General features: G+C 36.6%; 1 protein-coding gene across 1 annotated transcript in view; it reads left to right on the forward strand.

The window, feature by feature from the left end:
* The first annotated feature begins 500 nt into the window (after window positions 1-500).
* The window catches only part of Apool (apolipoprotein O like), a 72,689-nt gene continuing 54,242 nt past the window's right edge, over window positions 501-18,947 (forward strand). Inside the window, exon 1 of the mRNA XM_004669601.3 lies at window positions 501-607. Coding sequence (XP_004669658.1) covers window positions 593-607 — 15 coding nt within the window. The 5' untranslated portion in view covers window positions 501-592. The remainder of the gene's footprint in view (window positions 608-18,947) is intronic.

An 18,947-nucleotide genomic window follows, 5' to 3' on the forward strand; every position in this document is an offset into this window, starting at 1 on the left:
AACCATTAAACCCCCATTCAGTCTCCATACTCTGATTTTCTTGATTAGCAGTTGAACCTTTATAATCTTTATTTGTTTCTCTTTTTCTCCTTGCTCTTTATGAGAAGCTAACACATTTTGCAGTGTACTTGGATAACTGCCTGGCAATATTTAGTTTTTAGTGACATAGTTTCAGAATGAATGAACCTGCCCAACTAAGGTAGAGGTAATAATGTGTTCTTGTGACTATGTATCTATTTATTAAGGCAGGCGAATTTCGAATTTAAACACTTATCACACAAAAAAAAATCACATACCTGGGAGAAACAACAAAAAAGTCCTTTATAAAAGGAAACTTTCAACTGGACCCTATTCTACAAGGCTATATGGGGAAAGCGGGGTCAATCGCAAGGATAAATGCTTTTCTGTGGAAGACAGCTGAGCAGCAACCGGCTTCAGCTGTTGTAAAAGCAGCTGGGGGAGGGCGGGGAAAGGGCGGGCTTTTGCAGCACTGAACGTAATGGGGCGGGGCTAGCGTGCGGGGAAGTCTAATTGAGGTGCTTTGTCCCTCTGCGCTCTCCGTCTGAAAACTTGAGCCCAGAGGGTCATAGGTATGGCGGCTTTTAGGGTAAGTAAAAACAAACTTTTTTTTTTTTTAACCTGCTACGGTGCCGATATTTCCATAACGATGAAAGGTGTACAACTAACTTCTGAAGGGAGCCTGTCAGCAAGTGACGGTGTGGAGGTGTGATTGTGAGAATTATTGTTAACATTTGCCACTTTAATACACCTACCTTGCCTCCTCTCTAGCTCCTGTCAGGAGGCTGTTTATACAGAGGTTACTACCTACTGGGAATCCCGGGGTGAAAATGGCTGGCTAGGCAACTATGTAGCTACTTCATAAGTGGAAGAAAAAAAAAAGAGGCCTGAGCATTTATCGACAGTACACAAGGACTTTGGAGGACTTCTTCAAAGATTATTTTGGGCAAAACAGACGAGGATGTAGACGTCCTGGCGTCTGTGATTTATACTGGTATTACTCTCAGTGGAATAGCAAACCTGTTTTATGAGAAAAAAAGTGCTTTTACTTATATATCTGGGTAGAGAACGTGAACCAGCTGCCTCTTTTCGTTTCAGTAACATTTGACTCACTTATGATGTGTATAATGGTCTGAAAAATATACAAATATGAATAATTCAGCCATGAAAAATTGATTTTAACTGGTTTAGCGTTGGTTTTGATTCACCATTCTTACTAAATTTCCACAGTTTTGGAACTCATAGCTTATCTGAATTATGACTCTCCTAATGGGACTCTACTTTCCATTGAATCCACCTCCTTTGTTTTAATGTTGAATTACTTGCTTACCTGCTCTTTCTGCTGTTCCTAGAGTTCTCCTGCAACATCCTCATCTAATTTCTACTGTGTTTACCTTTCACTAGTTGCTAAGCACAAAATGTCTAGTCCAGTTTAAATCACTCTGCTTTATAGTCTCACAGAGCCTGAGGCATACATCTGCATGTTTTAAAATATTTTTCTATTTATTTGCAAGGAGAGAGAGAATAAGCACGCCAGGGTCTCTTCCCACTGTAAACGAACTCCAGAGGCATGCAACACTTTGTGCATCTGGATTTATGTAGGTACTGGGGAATCAAACTCAGTCCCTCGTTTTGCAAGCATATTAAGTATCTTTTATCACAGCACCACACACCTAAAGAAGTGAAAAATAAAGTGAACAAAAAGTTATTGTAGGACTTTGAAAGATGCTTTGCCATAAAATGCATGGTAATTGTGAAAATTCTAGAGCAATAGAAGAGCAGAACTAATTCCAATCATGGCATCCAGTCACAATTTAGTATTATGTTTATACACGGATACAAGGCTGTCACCCTAGATGCTGAAATGCTGCTTCTCGTTCTTCTGTTACCACTTTCCCAGTGGAGTTGTTTTGATGCACACCAAATTTTTCGATGCACACCAAAGCCTTTTTTTTTTTTCTCTAGAAGTAAACATGAGATTGATGCTAAGGGAGCAGCTAGTGATTTCTGTGTCATCGATGACATCATAATATGTCAGTGGCCACAAAGGCAGAGTTATCTGGTTTAGGTGAACCTCCATAGATATGAGCCTTTGCTGGTTATATTTTTCACTTTGTGTAAACCCAGAATTGTTGCTACATTAGTAATGGAAATTATACCAAGCTTTCATTTCACTGTTCATTTATTTATAGTATATTTTTAAATTTTTTATAATTTGTGTGTGTGTGTGTGTGTGTGAGAGAGAGAGAGAGAGAGAGAGAGAGAGAGAGAGAATGGGCATGTCAGGGCCTCCAGCCACTGCAAACAAATTCCAGATACATGCATCACCTTGTGCAACTGGCTTAAGTGAGTCCTGGTTCATTTGGCTTTGCAGTGAAGTGCCTTAACCACTAAGCAATTTCTCCAGCCCAGCCCTATTTAATCACTTTAAATTATACTGAATCCTGATGATACAGAGATTTGGGGGTTCCTTGTACTCCAGTGCACCAATAATTTTAGGTGTTCCCTGATCCTTATCTTATGGATTCAAAGAATAATATCCATAGTACATAGAACAAGGTTTAGAATCTATTATAGCTTAAGTCTGTAATACAAAAGGGAGGAGAGAAAAGGGGCTTAAACCTAGAATATAAGAGAGGGAACCCAGGTGGAGCTGTTGCCCATGGAAGCAAGAGGGAGATTGTGAAGCTCCATGAGAGAGAAGAATACAGAGCTCTTGACAGACAAGCAGAAGGGGGTGTGATCAGAACACCTTCAAGGCAGAGGTTGTTGATTTTTATGGGGCATAGCATAGAATTCTACATGCCAAGTACCAGATTTATAGGTTATTATGTGACAAATACCTGAGTTCACAGTTTTTAGGGGTGAAAGATGGAGTTTTTGTAATATGGGGCAATATTTTCATAAATATTAGGTAGGGGATCAGTGTTTCTCTCATCTAGGAAGAGTGCAAGCTTAATCTAGAAATCTTTCCTGGAGAGTATAAATTTTCAGGGAAAAAAGAGAGAGGTTCTTTTTGAAGGGTTTTCTCTCTTTTACTCAAGGAAAGAAAAAAAAAAATCACTTTGGAGTTCTATTACCCTGACTGCTAGCCACTTTGTCTCTTATCATTTCCCCCTTCTGAAGAGATAGCCCTAATTGCCATTAGGGAACTGGGGCACAGACCAGCCTGGTCTTCAAGCTGAGTGGGGTTGTCAGATGTGGCAATTGGAGTACTCCAGTGGGGTTTCTCTCTTCTTGAGCAATTATTTGTTAGCATGTTTTATCATAATCAGAACCTTAAGATTCTGAATAATGTCTTACGTTGCTTGAGGGTACCAATAAATGAGCAAAAGATCATAAGTCTCATTTCTCCACTTAATGTCTCAGATTGTTTGATCTCAAATACTTTATAGTGTATTGGCGCAGTTGAGCACTGGGATTTAAAGTCTTATTGCTCTGTATGCCAGGAAATTAAGAAGACTGAAGGTCAAACCAATGACCTTGGGTCAGTTTTGGATCATCTCAGTGATAGAAAAAGAGTTGGACATAAAAGTACTCAGGAACTCAATCTGTGATTTTTTTCCTTGTAAAGCAGGTCTATCAGAAGAATTATATCATCCTGGGTAGGGCAGGGGCAGGTTTCCTTATCTCTTAGGGTGGGTCCGTTTCCCCAGAATAAGGAAAACCAGGGTGATAGCTCAGTCTCAAGTAAGAGAGAATGGGACTCCATTGGAGCCCTATTATATAGGCAATTGACTCATGATAGTCATAGCAACTTTATGAAACCTCCTCTGTATGGGCACAGAGACAGATGCCATTTATATATCGGAATGCTTGCACTTGAGTATCGGAAAATAACAATGGCTTTTGTCATTAAGAGTAAATTTTCATTAGTTTTAATTTCCTTAACCTTTTTACATTAACTTTAATTTTTAACCTCTTATTTGAACTATATTCTTTTGGAGTAGATAAATCATTTCTGTTGTATCTAAGACATCCGGTAGTTGTAACCATAGGTAAAAAACACTTGAACAACTTTGTGTGCTAGCAACAAACCCAAATCAAATAACCTGTCAAATATTTAACTCATTATAATAAGCTCTTAAATCCATATAAATTTTTGACCATTTGAGTCCGTAAGACAATCTAAAATTAGAGTTAAAGGGCTGGAGAGATGGCTTAGTGATTAACGCACTGCCAGGGAATCTAACCTGGGTCCTTAGGCTTCTCATTTCCTTAGGCTTACCCACATAAGCCAGCTGCACAAGGTGGTGTATGTGCCAGGAGTTCATTTGCAGTGGCTGGCTACCCTGGTGCACCTATTCTGTCTTTCTCTCTGTGTCTCTTTCTCTTTAAAAAATAAATAAAATAAATAAAAAAATCAGTTAAGTTTTGGAATGTCTTTTGTACTTAAGAACATCTAACTACTGTTGTAGCAGGTATAAACAGACTCTTCTTTTTTTTTTTTAAAGCTGAAAACCTAGAAACCTGTTTTTAGTAACTTACTACCACCTTTAAATACATCTATGTACCTGTGTACATTCTTACAGGCTTTAAACTTTTTGTCTAATGTGGACTAGCCACAAATTTAATACTGATACAGAAATCTATAGCAATGAATGTGATATGCATCATTTGTGGTTATTTGACTACCATGCAACAGTTTCAAGTGTCATTATTTTTATTATCCAAGACTAATGAAATAGATGAAGCTTAGATCAGATATCTAACAGGTTATGTTTAAATTACATTTTGTGTAATTAGCAGATTTTAGCATTACAACTTGAGGTTAACTCACTTTGACTCAAGAATTGTGAATGGAGCTTCTCAAAAATTGAGAAAGTACACAGGTAATAAGAAGAGGGGGAGACTTTTTTTTTTATCTCCCAAAGAGCAAAAATTACAACAACAAAAAAAAAACATTCCATGAGGGGGCAGAGAACAATCCACAAGGAAAAAAAAAATAAACATTCTGGGTGGAATCATTCCATAGGTAAAGTTAGATTATTTCTTTTATAATCCTAAATTATAAACAAAGTAATGATCATTCAGTATATATAATTTTTAATTATTTTTACATAGGTTATAATCTCATATTCCCTGTCCCCTGGCTCACACTTTCCTGAGGGCCCTCTTCAGTAGGTCTATTGGTGCTCAATGTGGAGCAATTAGAGCCTCTGTTGTTTTTTTAATCACATTTTTTGTTTATTTTTATTTATTTATTTATTTAAGAGCGATGGACAGAGAAAGAGGCAGAGAGAGAGAGAATGGACGTGCCAGGGCCTCCAGCCACTGCAAATGAACTCCAGACGCATGCACCCCCTAGTGCATCTGGCTAACGTGGGTCCTGGGGGGAATAGAGCCTTGAACTGGGGTTCTTAGGCTTCACAGGCAAGCACTTAACTGCTAAGCCATCTCTCCAGCCCCCTATGTTGTTTTTAAAAATATTTTTATTTATTTATGAGAGAGCGAGAGAGAACCAGGGCCTCTTGTCACTGAAAATAAACTCTAGATACCTGTGCCACTTTGTGCATCTGGCTGTACTTGGTTACTGGGGAATCAAACCTAGGCCATCAGGTTTATAAGCAAGTGCCTTGAACTGCTGAGCCTTGTCTAGCCCCTATACTTAGTTTTATATAAGAAAAATCAGTAACTAATAAAAATTTTAATCTTTTTTTTTCTCAGGTAGGGTTTTCACTCTAGCACAGGCTGACATGGAATTAACTCTGTCATCTCAGGGGTGCCTTGAACTCATAGCAATCCTCCTACCTTTGTCTCCCAAGTGTTGGGATTAAAGGCTTGCACCACCATTCCTGGCAATAAATTCAGTCATATTAAGACTGTTTTTATAGTAGTTAAAAAGCTTAATATAGAAACATGACCAACTTAATTAAATATTTTGAACACAAGTTTTATAACTGTCCTTATTAGTAAACCAATATCAGCGAAGTGAATTTCTAACTTTGACATCTTCTGCCATAATGGCATAAATTTACCATCTTATAACCAGTTAGGATTACCTTTTATAGTATGGTACAAGCTTTAGGTAAGCCTAATGGTTAGATGATATACTTTATGGAGTTTTAACCTGACTGAACACTTTGCAACTCAGTTTCCAAATTCTCTCTCTTTGTTAAGCAAAAATCTTATGTAAGAGAGTTGTCTATACATGACAGAAAACAAGAGAGAAGATAATGATTTACATAGGTTGTTTGGTCCTTACACGATTTTTTTCATAATCATTTTGGTACTGCCAACAAAACTTTCCCTTATTCACCATTCTATGATTGTAAGCCTAGAACTATTTGAAAAAAAATTCTCTAGTATATTTGTTTATATTTCTTTTATTATTTATGTCACGAAAAGTTCTTTAAAATTTATATGACCTAGGAAACATGACTACCAGAAATGTTTTATAATATTTATCCAGCAATGAATATGTAGACTTTATTACTTGTTGATCTGAGACATTCCTTTTTAATAAATCCTATAAAATACATTTTTAAAGTATAAATGTCTAGATACAGATTAAACATGATAACTGTCACAGACATGATCTTTACCAATAAATTTAACACACCTGGAAATCGTTTCATTAGCAATGACAAATCTGAATTATATTCATGATATCATATAACAAATTAAGATTATCTGTTTACTTGTTGTTAAATTATAAAATTCTAGCTTACTGTGAACCCTAGTTAAATCTGGTTATTATTTGCATTTATGTTTATTTTCTGTCTCACAAAAGCAACAAAGCTTTAGTGATCTTAGATAAAAGAGAAACTAGAGAAAGAAAACTATATGCTTGCTGTTTATCATTCTCCCTTTACTTGCTTGTCCTTGAGGAAGGTGGCCAATTTGCCTGAGGCAAGGTGTGGATGACACATGGTTTGATCCTGTTTGGGGTCTGAGTTGGGGCTGAAACTATTTTCTTATGCTTACCATAAATTTAAACAGCATATTCCAGTTAGTATAATTTATATTAAAGTGAGCTAGAAGAAGTGAAAAAAAAGTAGAGCAAAAATCTTGATTTAAAATTTCAAAAGCTTTTTGTGGCTCTTTTATTTACTTAGAAAAACAAGACCCTGGGAGCCTCAGGATTATCTCCCACTCAGCGGTCAGCACACATTGTCCCATGGCAGCCAAGAATACTGAGATGGCATATCACTTTTGTGTTTTGGAGCAAGAAAGCCTGTACAAAAGATACTTTGTAGATGGTACTTTGATACAATGTAGGGTAGTCTATGCTGAAGATTCATGTCTACCCACCGATAAAACAAAAGATGATATACTGGAGCATCTCCCAGATCTCTTTTGTTTGTTTCTCTAGAACATTACCTAGAGAGATGTTTTCTCTCTTTTTGATTGGCTACAAGGAGAGTGCTAGATTTATATGTGTTAGTTGCTTCTTAACAATGTAGCCTAGTGTAAACCTGTATCTTGTTCCCTCTCATTAGCAACCATGAAAGAGAGGAGAGTCTGGATTTAGCCTCTCCCGTGACATTTGACTCTGTGGATCTCTCATCCACTAAAGCAGTATTGGAATGAACCTGTGGGATAAATATTGACTGACTGAGTGACTGACACATACACACACAGTCAGATAAGCCAAATAGCTTCTAATAACTACTTGAGGAAGGGCAGATCTTAATGTCCTTTTGAACTGGGCCTCTAGCCTCATTTGAAAAAAAATTTTGACTTTTAAAAAATATTTATTTTATTTGTTTATTTATTTATTTGCAAGCAAAGAGAGAGGGGAGAGAGAGGGAGAATGGGCAAACCAGGGCTTCTAGGCACTGTGGACGAACCCTACATACATGTGCAACTATGCATCTGGTTTCCTGTGGGTAGTGGGGAATTGAACCTGGATTGTTAGGCTTTGCAGATAAGTGCCTTTACCACAGAGCCACCTCCCCAGCTCTATTTCTTACTTCTTTAATCTTTTGATAGTATGTAAGCATGACAACACTTGGGTGAATTGCTTATAGAAATCTGTCAAACTTTCTATAGGTAAAACATTTTATCAAAACAAAAGAAAAATCAAAACATCAGACAGACTCCATTACCAGCAAGTATCTCTAACCAGTGATAGATACATCCTCCCAGTCCCTAGGTGGCTGGCCTTGTGACGCAGCAAATAATGCACGTCCACTGAGCCTTCTACCCAACTTGATCCTGTTTTTCCTCTAGCAAGTCACACTTTCAGGGGCCCAGCCTGTTTGGGACTTGGGTCTGGACATGGCACACGGTACCCCTAATACCATCCTGTTGCTGCTTGCCACATAGTGTGAGTTGCAGCTGTGCTGGGTCTGTACACCCTACAGTATATCCCACTGTGCAGAGTCCCACATGGATTCCTGGCAGTATGGGCTCTGCAACACAGCTGCAGACAAAAACCAGCTCTGCAATCCTAGTCAGGATCTGTGTTTCCAGCAGACTAGTTCATTAACTTATAAAACTTGGGTCACTGTTTTATTAAAGCAAATACAAAATATATTCTTACCAAACTCAGTCAATGCTCTACACACAGACCATTTATGTTTTGCTATTACCTTTAAAAGCAAATGGAAAACAAAAGCAAAAGTTCAAATACTTGCAATTCTACAGAAATTTTCCAAATCTACCCCTTACAACATTTTCAAATATGCCCAGTTCACAAACTGAGAAGCATTGTATAGAAGAAAATGGAGAATTGGGGTCTACAACATGTCATGCTGATATAGGATTTGGGGGTTCAGAAAGTATCCCAAACCTATGAACCCCTATTTTGGTTTCTTATCTTTAACAAAGAATTTATAAAAACAAGTTCAAAGCTGGGCATGATGGCACATGCCTTTAATCCCAGCACTCGGGAGGCAGAGGTAGGAGGATTTCCATAAGTTCGAGACCACCCTGAGACTACATAGTGAATTCCAGGTCAACCTGAGCTAGAGTGAAACCCTACCTTGCAAAAAAAAAAAATTAAGTAAAAAAAAACAAAAAAACAAAAACAAAATAAAAAACAAGCTCAAGAGGGATAACTTATGAAATACTGAGTTTGGCCGGCGTGGTGTCACACACCTTTAATCCCAGCACTCAGGAGGCAGAGGTAGGAGGATCACCATGAGTTTGAGGCCACCCTGAGATAGTTAATTCCAGGTCAGCCTGGGCCAGAGTGAACCCCTACCTCGAAAAACTAAAAAAAAAAAAAAATAATAATGAGTTTATTTAGGTAGAAATCATAGATTTTGAGGCTCATTTAAAGGAAATTGTGATCTAGGAAAAGGCTAGAACAGTCACAAACATGTGGAAGACAGTATATAGAGCTCATGTAGGGACATTTAAAAGAAAACTGCACTCGAGTGGGAGCCATAGCATACTTTGTGTGGTTCATTTGGGATGTACGAAAAGACTGGATCAGAATCACAAGCACATGGAAGACAAGGTCTAGAGCTCATGTAGAGAGATTTAGAAGAAACATTCATGTGGTAGGCAAAGTATAGTATGTGAGCCTACAGTTAAGAAATTAGGTGATGACGACTTAAAGAATAGCAGAGGAAAAGTGCCAAAGCAAAGGCCAGGAAATTCAGATGAGAAATTGGTAGTAAAAGGATTACATCTATGGTCATCCCAAATTTAGAGAAATTACACATGTAGCAGGCCCAGAGTTTAGAGGAAATATGCACATGGTAGGCTCAGAGATTGGAGAAAAATCATACAAGTTATTGAAGTCAGAAGGTACCCCAAAACATAACAGATAGAAGGCAAACAAAACTATCCAAGCCAAGAAGCAGTGCTCTGCTCTCCCCTAATAGACTTACATGTATCTAGACAGAGACCACAGGGTAGAGAGAGTACAAAGATCAGCATAGACAAGCCTTTATAGTCATAGTTAATTATTTTTTAAAGGAATGTAAGTTATTGGTGTGCATATTAAAGTGGCTGACTCAAAGGGTAGCCCAACTAGGTACTATGCTAGACTGTGTAGGCATTGGGGTGGAGGGGGGCACCAGCCATTGTAGATGAAACAAGAGTTCTATTCTTGTTAAGGCAGGGTGACATAATATGGTTTCCTCTTTGGGCACTTGTCCCTAGCAGTCCTGTTTCTCCTTCAATGCCTCCTGTCATTAGGAAGGCAGGAAGCAGGACATTTTACCCTCTGACATCCCCATGCCAATTGAACCAAAAAGTGATGCAAGAATTTGGGGGTTTCTTATACTTGAGTACACTAATAATTTGGGGTATTCCTATATTCTTGTCTTAGGAATTTGAAGAATATCTATAGATCATAGAACTAGGTTTTGATTTTATTATAGCCTTAAAACTGTAATAAAAAGGGGGAAGAGAAGAGGGACTTTGGCCTAGAATATAAGAGAAGGAAAGCCAAGGGGAGCTCCTGTTCTGGGAGGGAAGAGGTGTTTTGAGCAGCACACCTCGAGGCTGAAGTTGTTGATTTTTATGGAGCATAGCATAGAATGTTACATGCCAAGGACAAGATTTATAGGTTACTATGAGACAAAGACCTGATTTCAGTTTCTAGGACAGAAAAATGGGGTTTCTGTAATATGGGGCAATATTTCCAGAAGTCTTAGGTAGGGATTAGAGTTTCTGTCATCTAGGAAGGGTGCAAGATTAATCTATAAATCTTTCCTGGAGGGCATAACTTTCTTAGGAAAGAAAGAGATAAGGAAAAACGCCAGGTTTCCTTTGTAGATTTAGTGACATTTTCTGCTTTTAGTCCAGGAAAAGAAAAACATTCACTTTGGGATTCTGTTACCCTGACTGCCTAGCCAATTATTGTCTCCTGTCACTGCTGATTTGTATGGTTTCTGATACTAAATAATGGTAAAGCATTTATGTATTATTATTTCATACAAATACAGAGGATTTCACTGTTATTACAACACACACACACACACACACACACACACACACACACACACACACACGTTACATTACCTCTACCTCCTAAAGTTTTCACAACCTTCCCAAACATTATCCATTGCTAACTGGAGAGCAAGTATTCTAATACGTGAGCTCATGGAGGGTGCATTTTACAGTCATGCTACAACATTTATCAGCAGTGCATGGGTTGAACAGTGAAAATTAAGACTGTTCAGCAAGTAGAATAGAAATGTGTTGTGTATTATCATTTTTTGTTTAACTGAGTATTTACAGACTTGCTTAATGTGAGAATTCTTATTTCTTTCAAACCTTGGTTATTTATGACATTTTTATGCAAAATTTATCTTTAAAATTATAATATGTTCTGCATTTATTTGGTTTCCACAGCACATATGTGTAAAATGTTATCCTTTCTCACTTCATCAAATACTAAGCTAATAGAACAGAAATGTTTTGTGTATTATCATTTTTTGTTTAACTGAATATTTACAGACTTGCTTCATATGAGAATTCTTATTTCTTTCAAACACTGGTTATTTATGACATTTTTCATGACAAAACTTATCTTTAAAATTATAATATATTTTGCATTTATTTGGTTTCCACAGTCTGTATGTGTAAAATGTCATCCTTTCTCACTTCACCAAATACTAAGCTAGAGATTTAAACACAGAGGTTACTGCAGAGAATGTTTACTCAAAAACTGTCCTGTGAAGCATAAAATGGTTTTCAAGGATTAAGTAAAGTACCTTTCAGAAAATTGAAGGGAGCAGGAGTCTTGTAGAATGAGAATGACAGTACCATTTTTATTGGCAAACTTCAAGTGATAAGAGTTTAAATGAAGATGTGGAACAATCTAAAATGTCAGAGCAATGAGATGCTAAAGGCTATAGTTTAGAAGCTATTTTACTTTTATTAACTTTTCTGCAGTTTTTTAAAAATCTATGATTTCATTACTTTTAAGTAGACTATTTTTAAGTATTTTTAAGTATTAGTATTTGCAATACTAATGTGCAAGGACCAAATTGTACAAGTACATTTTTGTAGATTGTTTTTTTCTTCTTCAATACCATTATTTTTTTCCAAGACTTTTGTAAGATAACATAGGTGTATTTTTTTTTCTACTTTCAGTAAACTATCTGCTTTTCATGTCCCAGTATAATAAATAATACCATGGCTGAAAGACTTGCTGTTCCCTGTAGATTTAATGATATTTTATTTTTAAATAAATGGTAAAAATGATTCACTTACTCACTATTTTCAGAAGAAAGTAAGTAATCTGGTATATACAGGTCTTCTGTTAGTGAATCACTGGTGATTATGATAAAACAGGGCATTCTGTAAGATTTTTATGCTGCTACAAAGAAATAGCTCATAGGGGCTATCTCCAAGATGAAATATTAGCACCCTTTCTCTTTTCAGAAGTATGTCTGCTCAAGCAGATGAATTTAGTGATATTTGTTATTATCACAGACTTTATCATCCTTGGAAAATAATCTGGCAACAACAGGAAGTAGTCCAGACTTTGGAAAAGCAAAACATGATGTATTTGCATGAAAAGAGAGGCTAACCTTCTTTTATATGATTCATAGGAATATAATTAGTATCAGTGAAAATTATATGGACATGTTTCAAATCAGTCTACTGTTTTACAATTCTATTAGAGCTGTTAAAAAAAAGCATGATCTATTGATTGAGTTCCCTGATACTGCTGTACACAGATATGTGGCAACCCTTTGTTAACATGTTTTAGAGAAAATTTTTAGATTTTTTATTTATTTGAGTATGTGTGATGTAGGCAAATAAGGGTCTTTTGTTGATGCAAATAAATGTTCATCTGTCTTTATGTGGGTAGGTAAGAATTGAACCCCTGACTGGCAGACTTTGCAAGCAAGTCACTTTAATCAAGCAGCCATATCTCTGGGCCCTAGAAATGATTTTGTCATTATAGGGGCCACTGGACCAGAAGCTATACCTTTAAGGTCTATGGATTCTGATTAAGTAAATTCTTTTTATTTTTTTATTTTTTTTTGGTTTTTTGAAGTAGGGTCACCCTCTGGTCCAGGCTGACCTGGAATTAACTCTGTGGTCTCAGAGTGTCCTTGAACTCACAGTGATCCTCCTTCCTCTGCCTCCCCTGTGCTGGGATTAAAGGTGTGCGCCACCACACCCGCCCGGCTAGATTCTTATAATAAGGAGTTGATAGGCCTGATATATATCCCTTAGTGTTAAAACCAATCTCTCCTTTACTATTTTTCCTATTTGATGTTTTATCAGTTGTACATCTATATTCTCTGTTTGTTTTCCTCTGGAGTATGGGCACAATAGTTAAAAAGACAAAGAAAATTTCTCAGATAGGTAAGCACTGATGTTGTTATTCACAGACCATACGTGTCTACTAAAAAAACAGCTAGAGAGAGAAAAATTAGTAAATAGAGATAAAATAAGAAAGAAAAAATCTTTTAAAAAAAGGAAAAGTTAGAACAAATGGATGTAGAAAAATAAGGAGTGAGGGAAGGAATTGAGAAGAATGAAAATTGGAACAATAGAATGTACGTACACTGCTTTATCCTTAAGCAAATTTGTTGAACTATACCTCCCTTTTGCTCGCAATTCAAACCTAGTGATCCAGAGTTTACTAAAAGCCCTGTGGTGATGATATTTTCTTTTATAATGGCTTTTTGATAACAGTTCCACACGGAAAGAGGAACATCTATTTTTGCCTTTCCAGCCAGCCCCCCCCATTAATCTTTTAGCCTCCAAAAAAATAAGATCTTTGAAAAAAAATTAAGCATAATAAATATTGTTAATATTCCTAGGAGAAATTCTTTCAGAGTATAATTACTTAATTTTCTGTCACATTTAAAAATAATGTTATTGTGATTTATAAGCACCAGATTAGTGCTTCAAACAAATATGACCTATTTGAGTGTCTGACATTGGACAGATATATTTGCTACAGGATTTAGAAGGTGTTTATTAGGGAAGGTGAAGTGAGTACACTGAGGGAGGGATGTTCTTGATATTGTTGGGACCTAGGAAGAATCATTGGACTAGAGTCAGAATGTATAAACAGATGCAAAGATGGTTGTTAAGCTGGGAAAACAAAGCAAAGTACTTTAGAAAAATTAATTTACCATTCCTCTATAGTTCATTTAATTGTTCTTTTGGAGGATTATTGTCTAGTCAAACAAATAGAATGCATTCAATATTCCTGTCCCACATGTTTACAAGGCAGATAGAACCAATTTGCCCTACATAATACACATATGTCAGGTGCTTTTTGAAAATTAGATCACTGATTTGTATTAAAATCAAGCTTCTTAGTATTTGTCTGAGTATAATGATCATAAACTGACAAAAAGTAAATTATGGCCATCTCCGTCCATTTCTTGAATAATTTATCACACTTATTTGTCTAATTATACTTGCCATATGTTTTTTATTGTTGTATTTCTTGAGTTTTCATTTATCTAGGATAAACTTTCAAGTGTTACTAAGCATAAATTATACTATATTTTTAAATGATAATAATGCTCAAAAATTCAGTAGTTTACTTCCTTCATACAGTGTTATCATTAAAATACTCAGGAGTGGGAAAATTACATAGTAACATTTTTATCCTGTTACCTTTCTGAATTGATTTTTTTCATATGTTATGAGATTTAATATTGGTAAGACTACAATATTCCCCATATTATTCTTTCTATCCAATGCAATTTCTTTTTTTCCCTTTGGTTTTTCGAGGTACTGTCTCATTCTAGTCCAGACTGACCTGGAATTCAGTATGTAGTCTCAGGGTGGCCTCAAACTCTTGGTGATCCTCCTACCTCTGCCTCCTGAGTGCTGGGATTAAAGGTTTACACCACCATGCCTGGATTTTTTTCTTTATTAGTTATGTACATACTCTGTGTAAACAGCACATGTTGGTACCATTATTAGCCTCTTCCCTGATCTGCTCTCCTTGTTGGGGATTGTGGGTTGTACATTGTGGAGGTAGCCATCAGTTATGGGTAAGAGGCAATGTCTCTATACATAATGTCCCAACTTGTGCCTCTAACAATCTTTCTACCCTCTGTTCTGTGAATTCCCCTAAGCCATGTTGGGTTTGTTTTAGGTCTCCATTCAGTGATGAGGTCTTGGGAGCCTCTGTGTCTCTGAATCTCTGGTTTGTTAGGAGTTGAGTATTCTTTGTGTCTATCTCCTTCACCCTTGTGCTGATACCAGGTTCACCAAGAAAGCATAAGTGTAAATAAATTTAATATGTTTATGCAATGGATGACACCAATTTCTAAAAAGATTGTTTGCAACCATACAACTTGAAAGACAATTGAAATATAAATAAACAGAAAACTGTAAAGACTGAAGGTAAATAAACTAGCATTTCCTGTACAAAAATATGAAGTAATAAAAAACAGCTTAGAAGAACACTTAAGGCACTATAATAAACTGACTAACAAAAAAATCCTCAATATTTGCTATATGTCATTCATGTTATTGACTAAAGCATCGATGTTATGCTGAGCAGTTATTTACTCTTGTCAACTTAAGATTGGTCTTTTAAGTGCTAGAGCTTTATATCTTGTGAAAATTACATTACAAGTATACCATGTGATTACCATCAATCTTTCATGGGGGAGGTAAACCCAATCTTCATTATCACTTTCTTAAGTTTTTCTTTTAATTGTGTCAATTGCAATATCATGTGCCTGTAATTTATTTATTTATTTTGGTTTTTTGAGATAGAGTCTCACTCTAGCCCAGGCTGACCTGGAATTCACTATGTAGTCTCAGGGTGGCCTTGAACTCATGGCAATCCCCCTACCTCTGCCTCTCAAGTGCTGGGATTAAAGGCATGCATCAACATGCCCAGTTGAAGATGTGGCTGTTATTTAAATGAAAGGTAAATATAAATCATGGACCTGAATGGATAGTTGAGCCTAGTAGTAGCCTCAGAAAATGCTGTTTTTAAAAGGTTTGTGATGCCATTTGTTTTGTTTTGTCTGCAAATATGAAATGCATTGTTACAATTACTCTCTTGTTGGTTCTACAAACACAGGACCAGAAGCTTACAGACTAAAAACACAGGACCAGAAGCTTACAGATTCCAACAGGTTTCATCATGAAAGCAGATGCTGTCTCACTTCATCAGAGAGACAGAGAAGGGGGGGGAGAGAGAGAGAGAACACTAACAGCCAGAGAGCAAACATCAAGCTGGTTCTAAACACAACATAAGGATGGATTCAAGATCTGCATCTAGTGACACATCTCCTCAAGCAGTGTTCTACCTGCTGAAGACTAAGGGGGAATTATAATCAAACATACCTGAGGCTATGGGGTCATTTATATTCAGTCCATCTCATTCTACCCCTGGCCCTCATGATCATCTCACAATGCAAAATGTGCTCAAAGTCCTCATAATCTTTACCAATTGTAACACAGTTTGAAAATCCAAAATCCCTTCTGAAATTCAAGACTGTCTTACCTGTGAGCCCTGTAAAATTAAAACATAGCTTATGTAGTTCTAAACATCATGGCACAGAGGAAACATTCCTATTGTAAAACAAAGTCATACCATGACCAATGCAAGATCATTAAGAAGCAGGCAAAAATCAAACATCTGTAGTTCCCACTCCCATATCTATAACCAGTGATGAAATCTCTGAGTTTATAGTTTTTCCCTTCTAGCTGGACTGCTCATACCCCAGGAAAAAGCTATACCAAGCCAACAGCTTTGCTTGGCAGTCTATTCTACAGTTCTAGCATCTCTACCCTCCTTGGGTCTCCATTGCAATCCATAGTTATCTTCATAGCTCCATACAATGGCAATTGTGGGCCTACACATAGATATTTCAACCCTGCTTCACATTGTTACATCTCAGCATCTTCTGGTATGTGTTCACTCCATAACACATTTTTTAACCCTTCTCATACATGTAAAACCAGAACCAGGTAGGCAGGATAACCAAATTTTTAAATCCTTAGGGTAATAAAGCTTGACATTGAAGAACAGGGTACTTAACTTTCTTGATTAAGGCACTTTTCTTTTCCAAGTATTTGCATTTTGACTAGCTTGAGTCTCCCATGGGATGGTATTCCCCCTCAAGGCACCACCATTGTCCCATGAAAAACAGTTGGCCCACCTGAAATATTGGTAATCTCCTAACAATTGCAGCTTAATTTTAAAGCCAGTTTCTGTGCCCATGACTTCAAACTTGCTTGAATTTTTCCAGTGATAAAATGTACATCTTTCATATCTTTCTATCCCAATTTTTTTCCAAGTATACCAGCCCTTACTTTTAAAGTCAATTTTGCTCAGTTTCTCAGGTCATGGGTGGAATGCAGCCAGCCTTTCCACTAATAGCCCAGTTCCAACAAAGCTCTTTCATTACCCTTTGAAACTTCATAATGCAAGCCTAATGTAACTAATGTAACTCTCCCTACACTTGCATTTCCTAACTCTCACCAGAGTACACCATCAAGCTCTGTGTGCAACACTTCAGTGCTTCTCTATTCCAAAGTACCAAATCGTTCCATATTGTTCCCACAAACATATTCCAAAAGACCAAAAACCACACGGTCAGATTCATCACTACTTCCTAGTACCTGTTTTCTGTTGCAGTTTCCTCCTTGTTGCTGGGGCATTTACCTCACCACAAGCAGTTATGATAAGAAAGGGCTTACTTCAGGCTTATGGATTCCAGGGGAAGCTTCATCATGATAGAGAAACTGGTTCACTTCATCATGCATCGACAACAGAGAGAGCTAACAGCCAGAGATCAAGCTGCCTTTGAACTCATCTTAGGGCTGGATTCATGATCTGCTCCTAATGACACACCTCTCTAGTAGTGCTCTACCTGCTGGAGACTAAATAGGAAGCTTAACCAGACATACCTGAGGCTAGGGAGCCATTTACATTAAAACAATCACATGCATATATATAGCTTGTTGGTTTGAAGACAGTGTAATACGCCTAGTGAATAAACAACATCACTCTTCCAAGTGTTTCTCAGTCCTTCAGAAGTCTCTGGTAGTACTTATATCCATTTACTTGTTTGGCCCAATAAAATAACACTCATACTTTCTGTACCATTAATATTGTTCCTATTGCATGGTAGGCAAGTGGCAAATGTTAACTTTATATCACTTTCCCAAGACTACTTTTCTATTTCAAATTATTACACTAAACTTTGCATTTTATTAGCATATTCACTTTTTGCTTATTTTACTTTTGAAGGTACACTACATGTTACTGTTAGTGTTCCTTAATATTTGCATTTCAAGAAAACATCAAATCATATGATGCATTTAAGGTGGCATTTGAATATGGGCAACAGCAAAGAAATGAAAGGATCTTCTTAATAAAGCCAGTCACCTAACCAATCTTAAAATTCTACTCAATTTTATACTTGAAGCCATAGGAGAGTATTTTTTTATTATTTTTGAAGTCAGGTTATCTATCAAAAACTTTTACTAACAGCACTGAAAAATGATATCTTTCTTATGTTAATATGAACATTTTAAAGACTCAGAGTATACAAAGCTCCAGTCACATAGTAGGAGCTTCTTAAATGCCAACCATGTCTTCCAAGATCCTTTATGTTGATAGAGGCATTGCATTACACAATACTATATTATTTACATCTAGTTGTATGCTGGAGAGATGGATTAGCATTTAAGGTGCTTGCCTGCGAAGCCCAAGGACCAATGTTCAACTTCTCCAATCCCATGTAATCCAGACACAGAAGGTGATGCAAGCAGGCCACTCACTGAAAATTTAGGAAAATCTTTCCAGAATAAGGAAAAATAATTCTCACTTTTAATATTTTCTTTTAATTTTCTTAGAAACAGAAATACATTTTATTCCACAACAGTAACATAAACAGTATCTAGTTCTCTTGCTGTCTTCAGAGAAGAATATATCCTCTGAATGGATGGCTTTAGAGTTTAGAATTTGCATATTCCAATATAAAAAATGTGTAAATAATTTAATTTTCCATTTTGATAGAATCATTAGAAGAATTGTTGGAACTCCAAGGGAACACTATTCAATAAGACTG

This window comes from Jaculus jaculus, chromosome X (assembly GCF_020740685.1).
Source record: "Jaculus jaculus isolate mJacJac1 chromosome X, mJacJac1.mat.Y.cur, whole genome shotgun sequence".
Taxonomy (NCBI): domain Eukaryota; kingdom Metazoa; phylum Chordata; class Mammalia; order Rodentia; family Dipodidae; genus Jaculus; species Jaculus jaculus.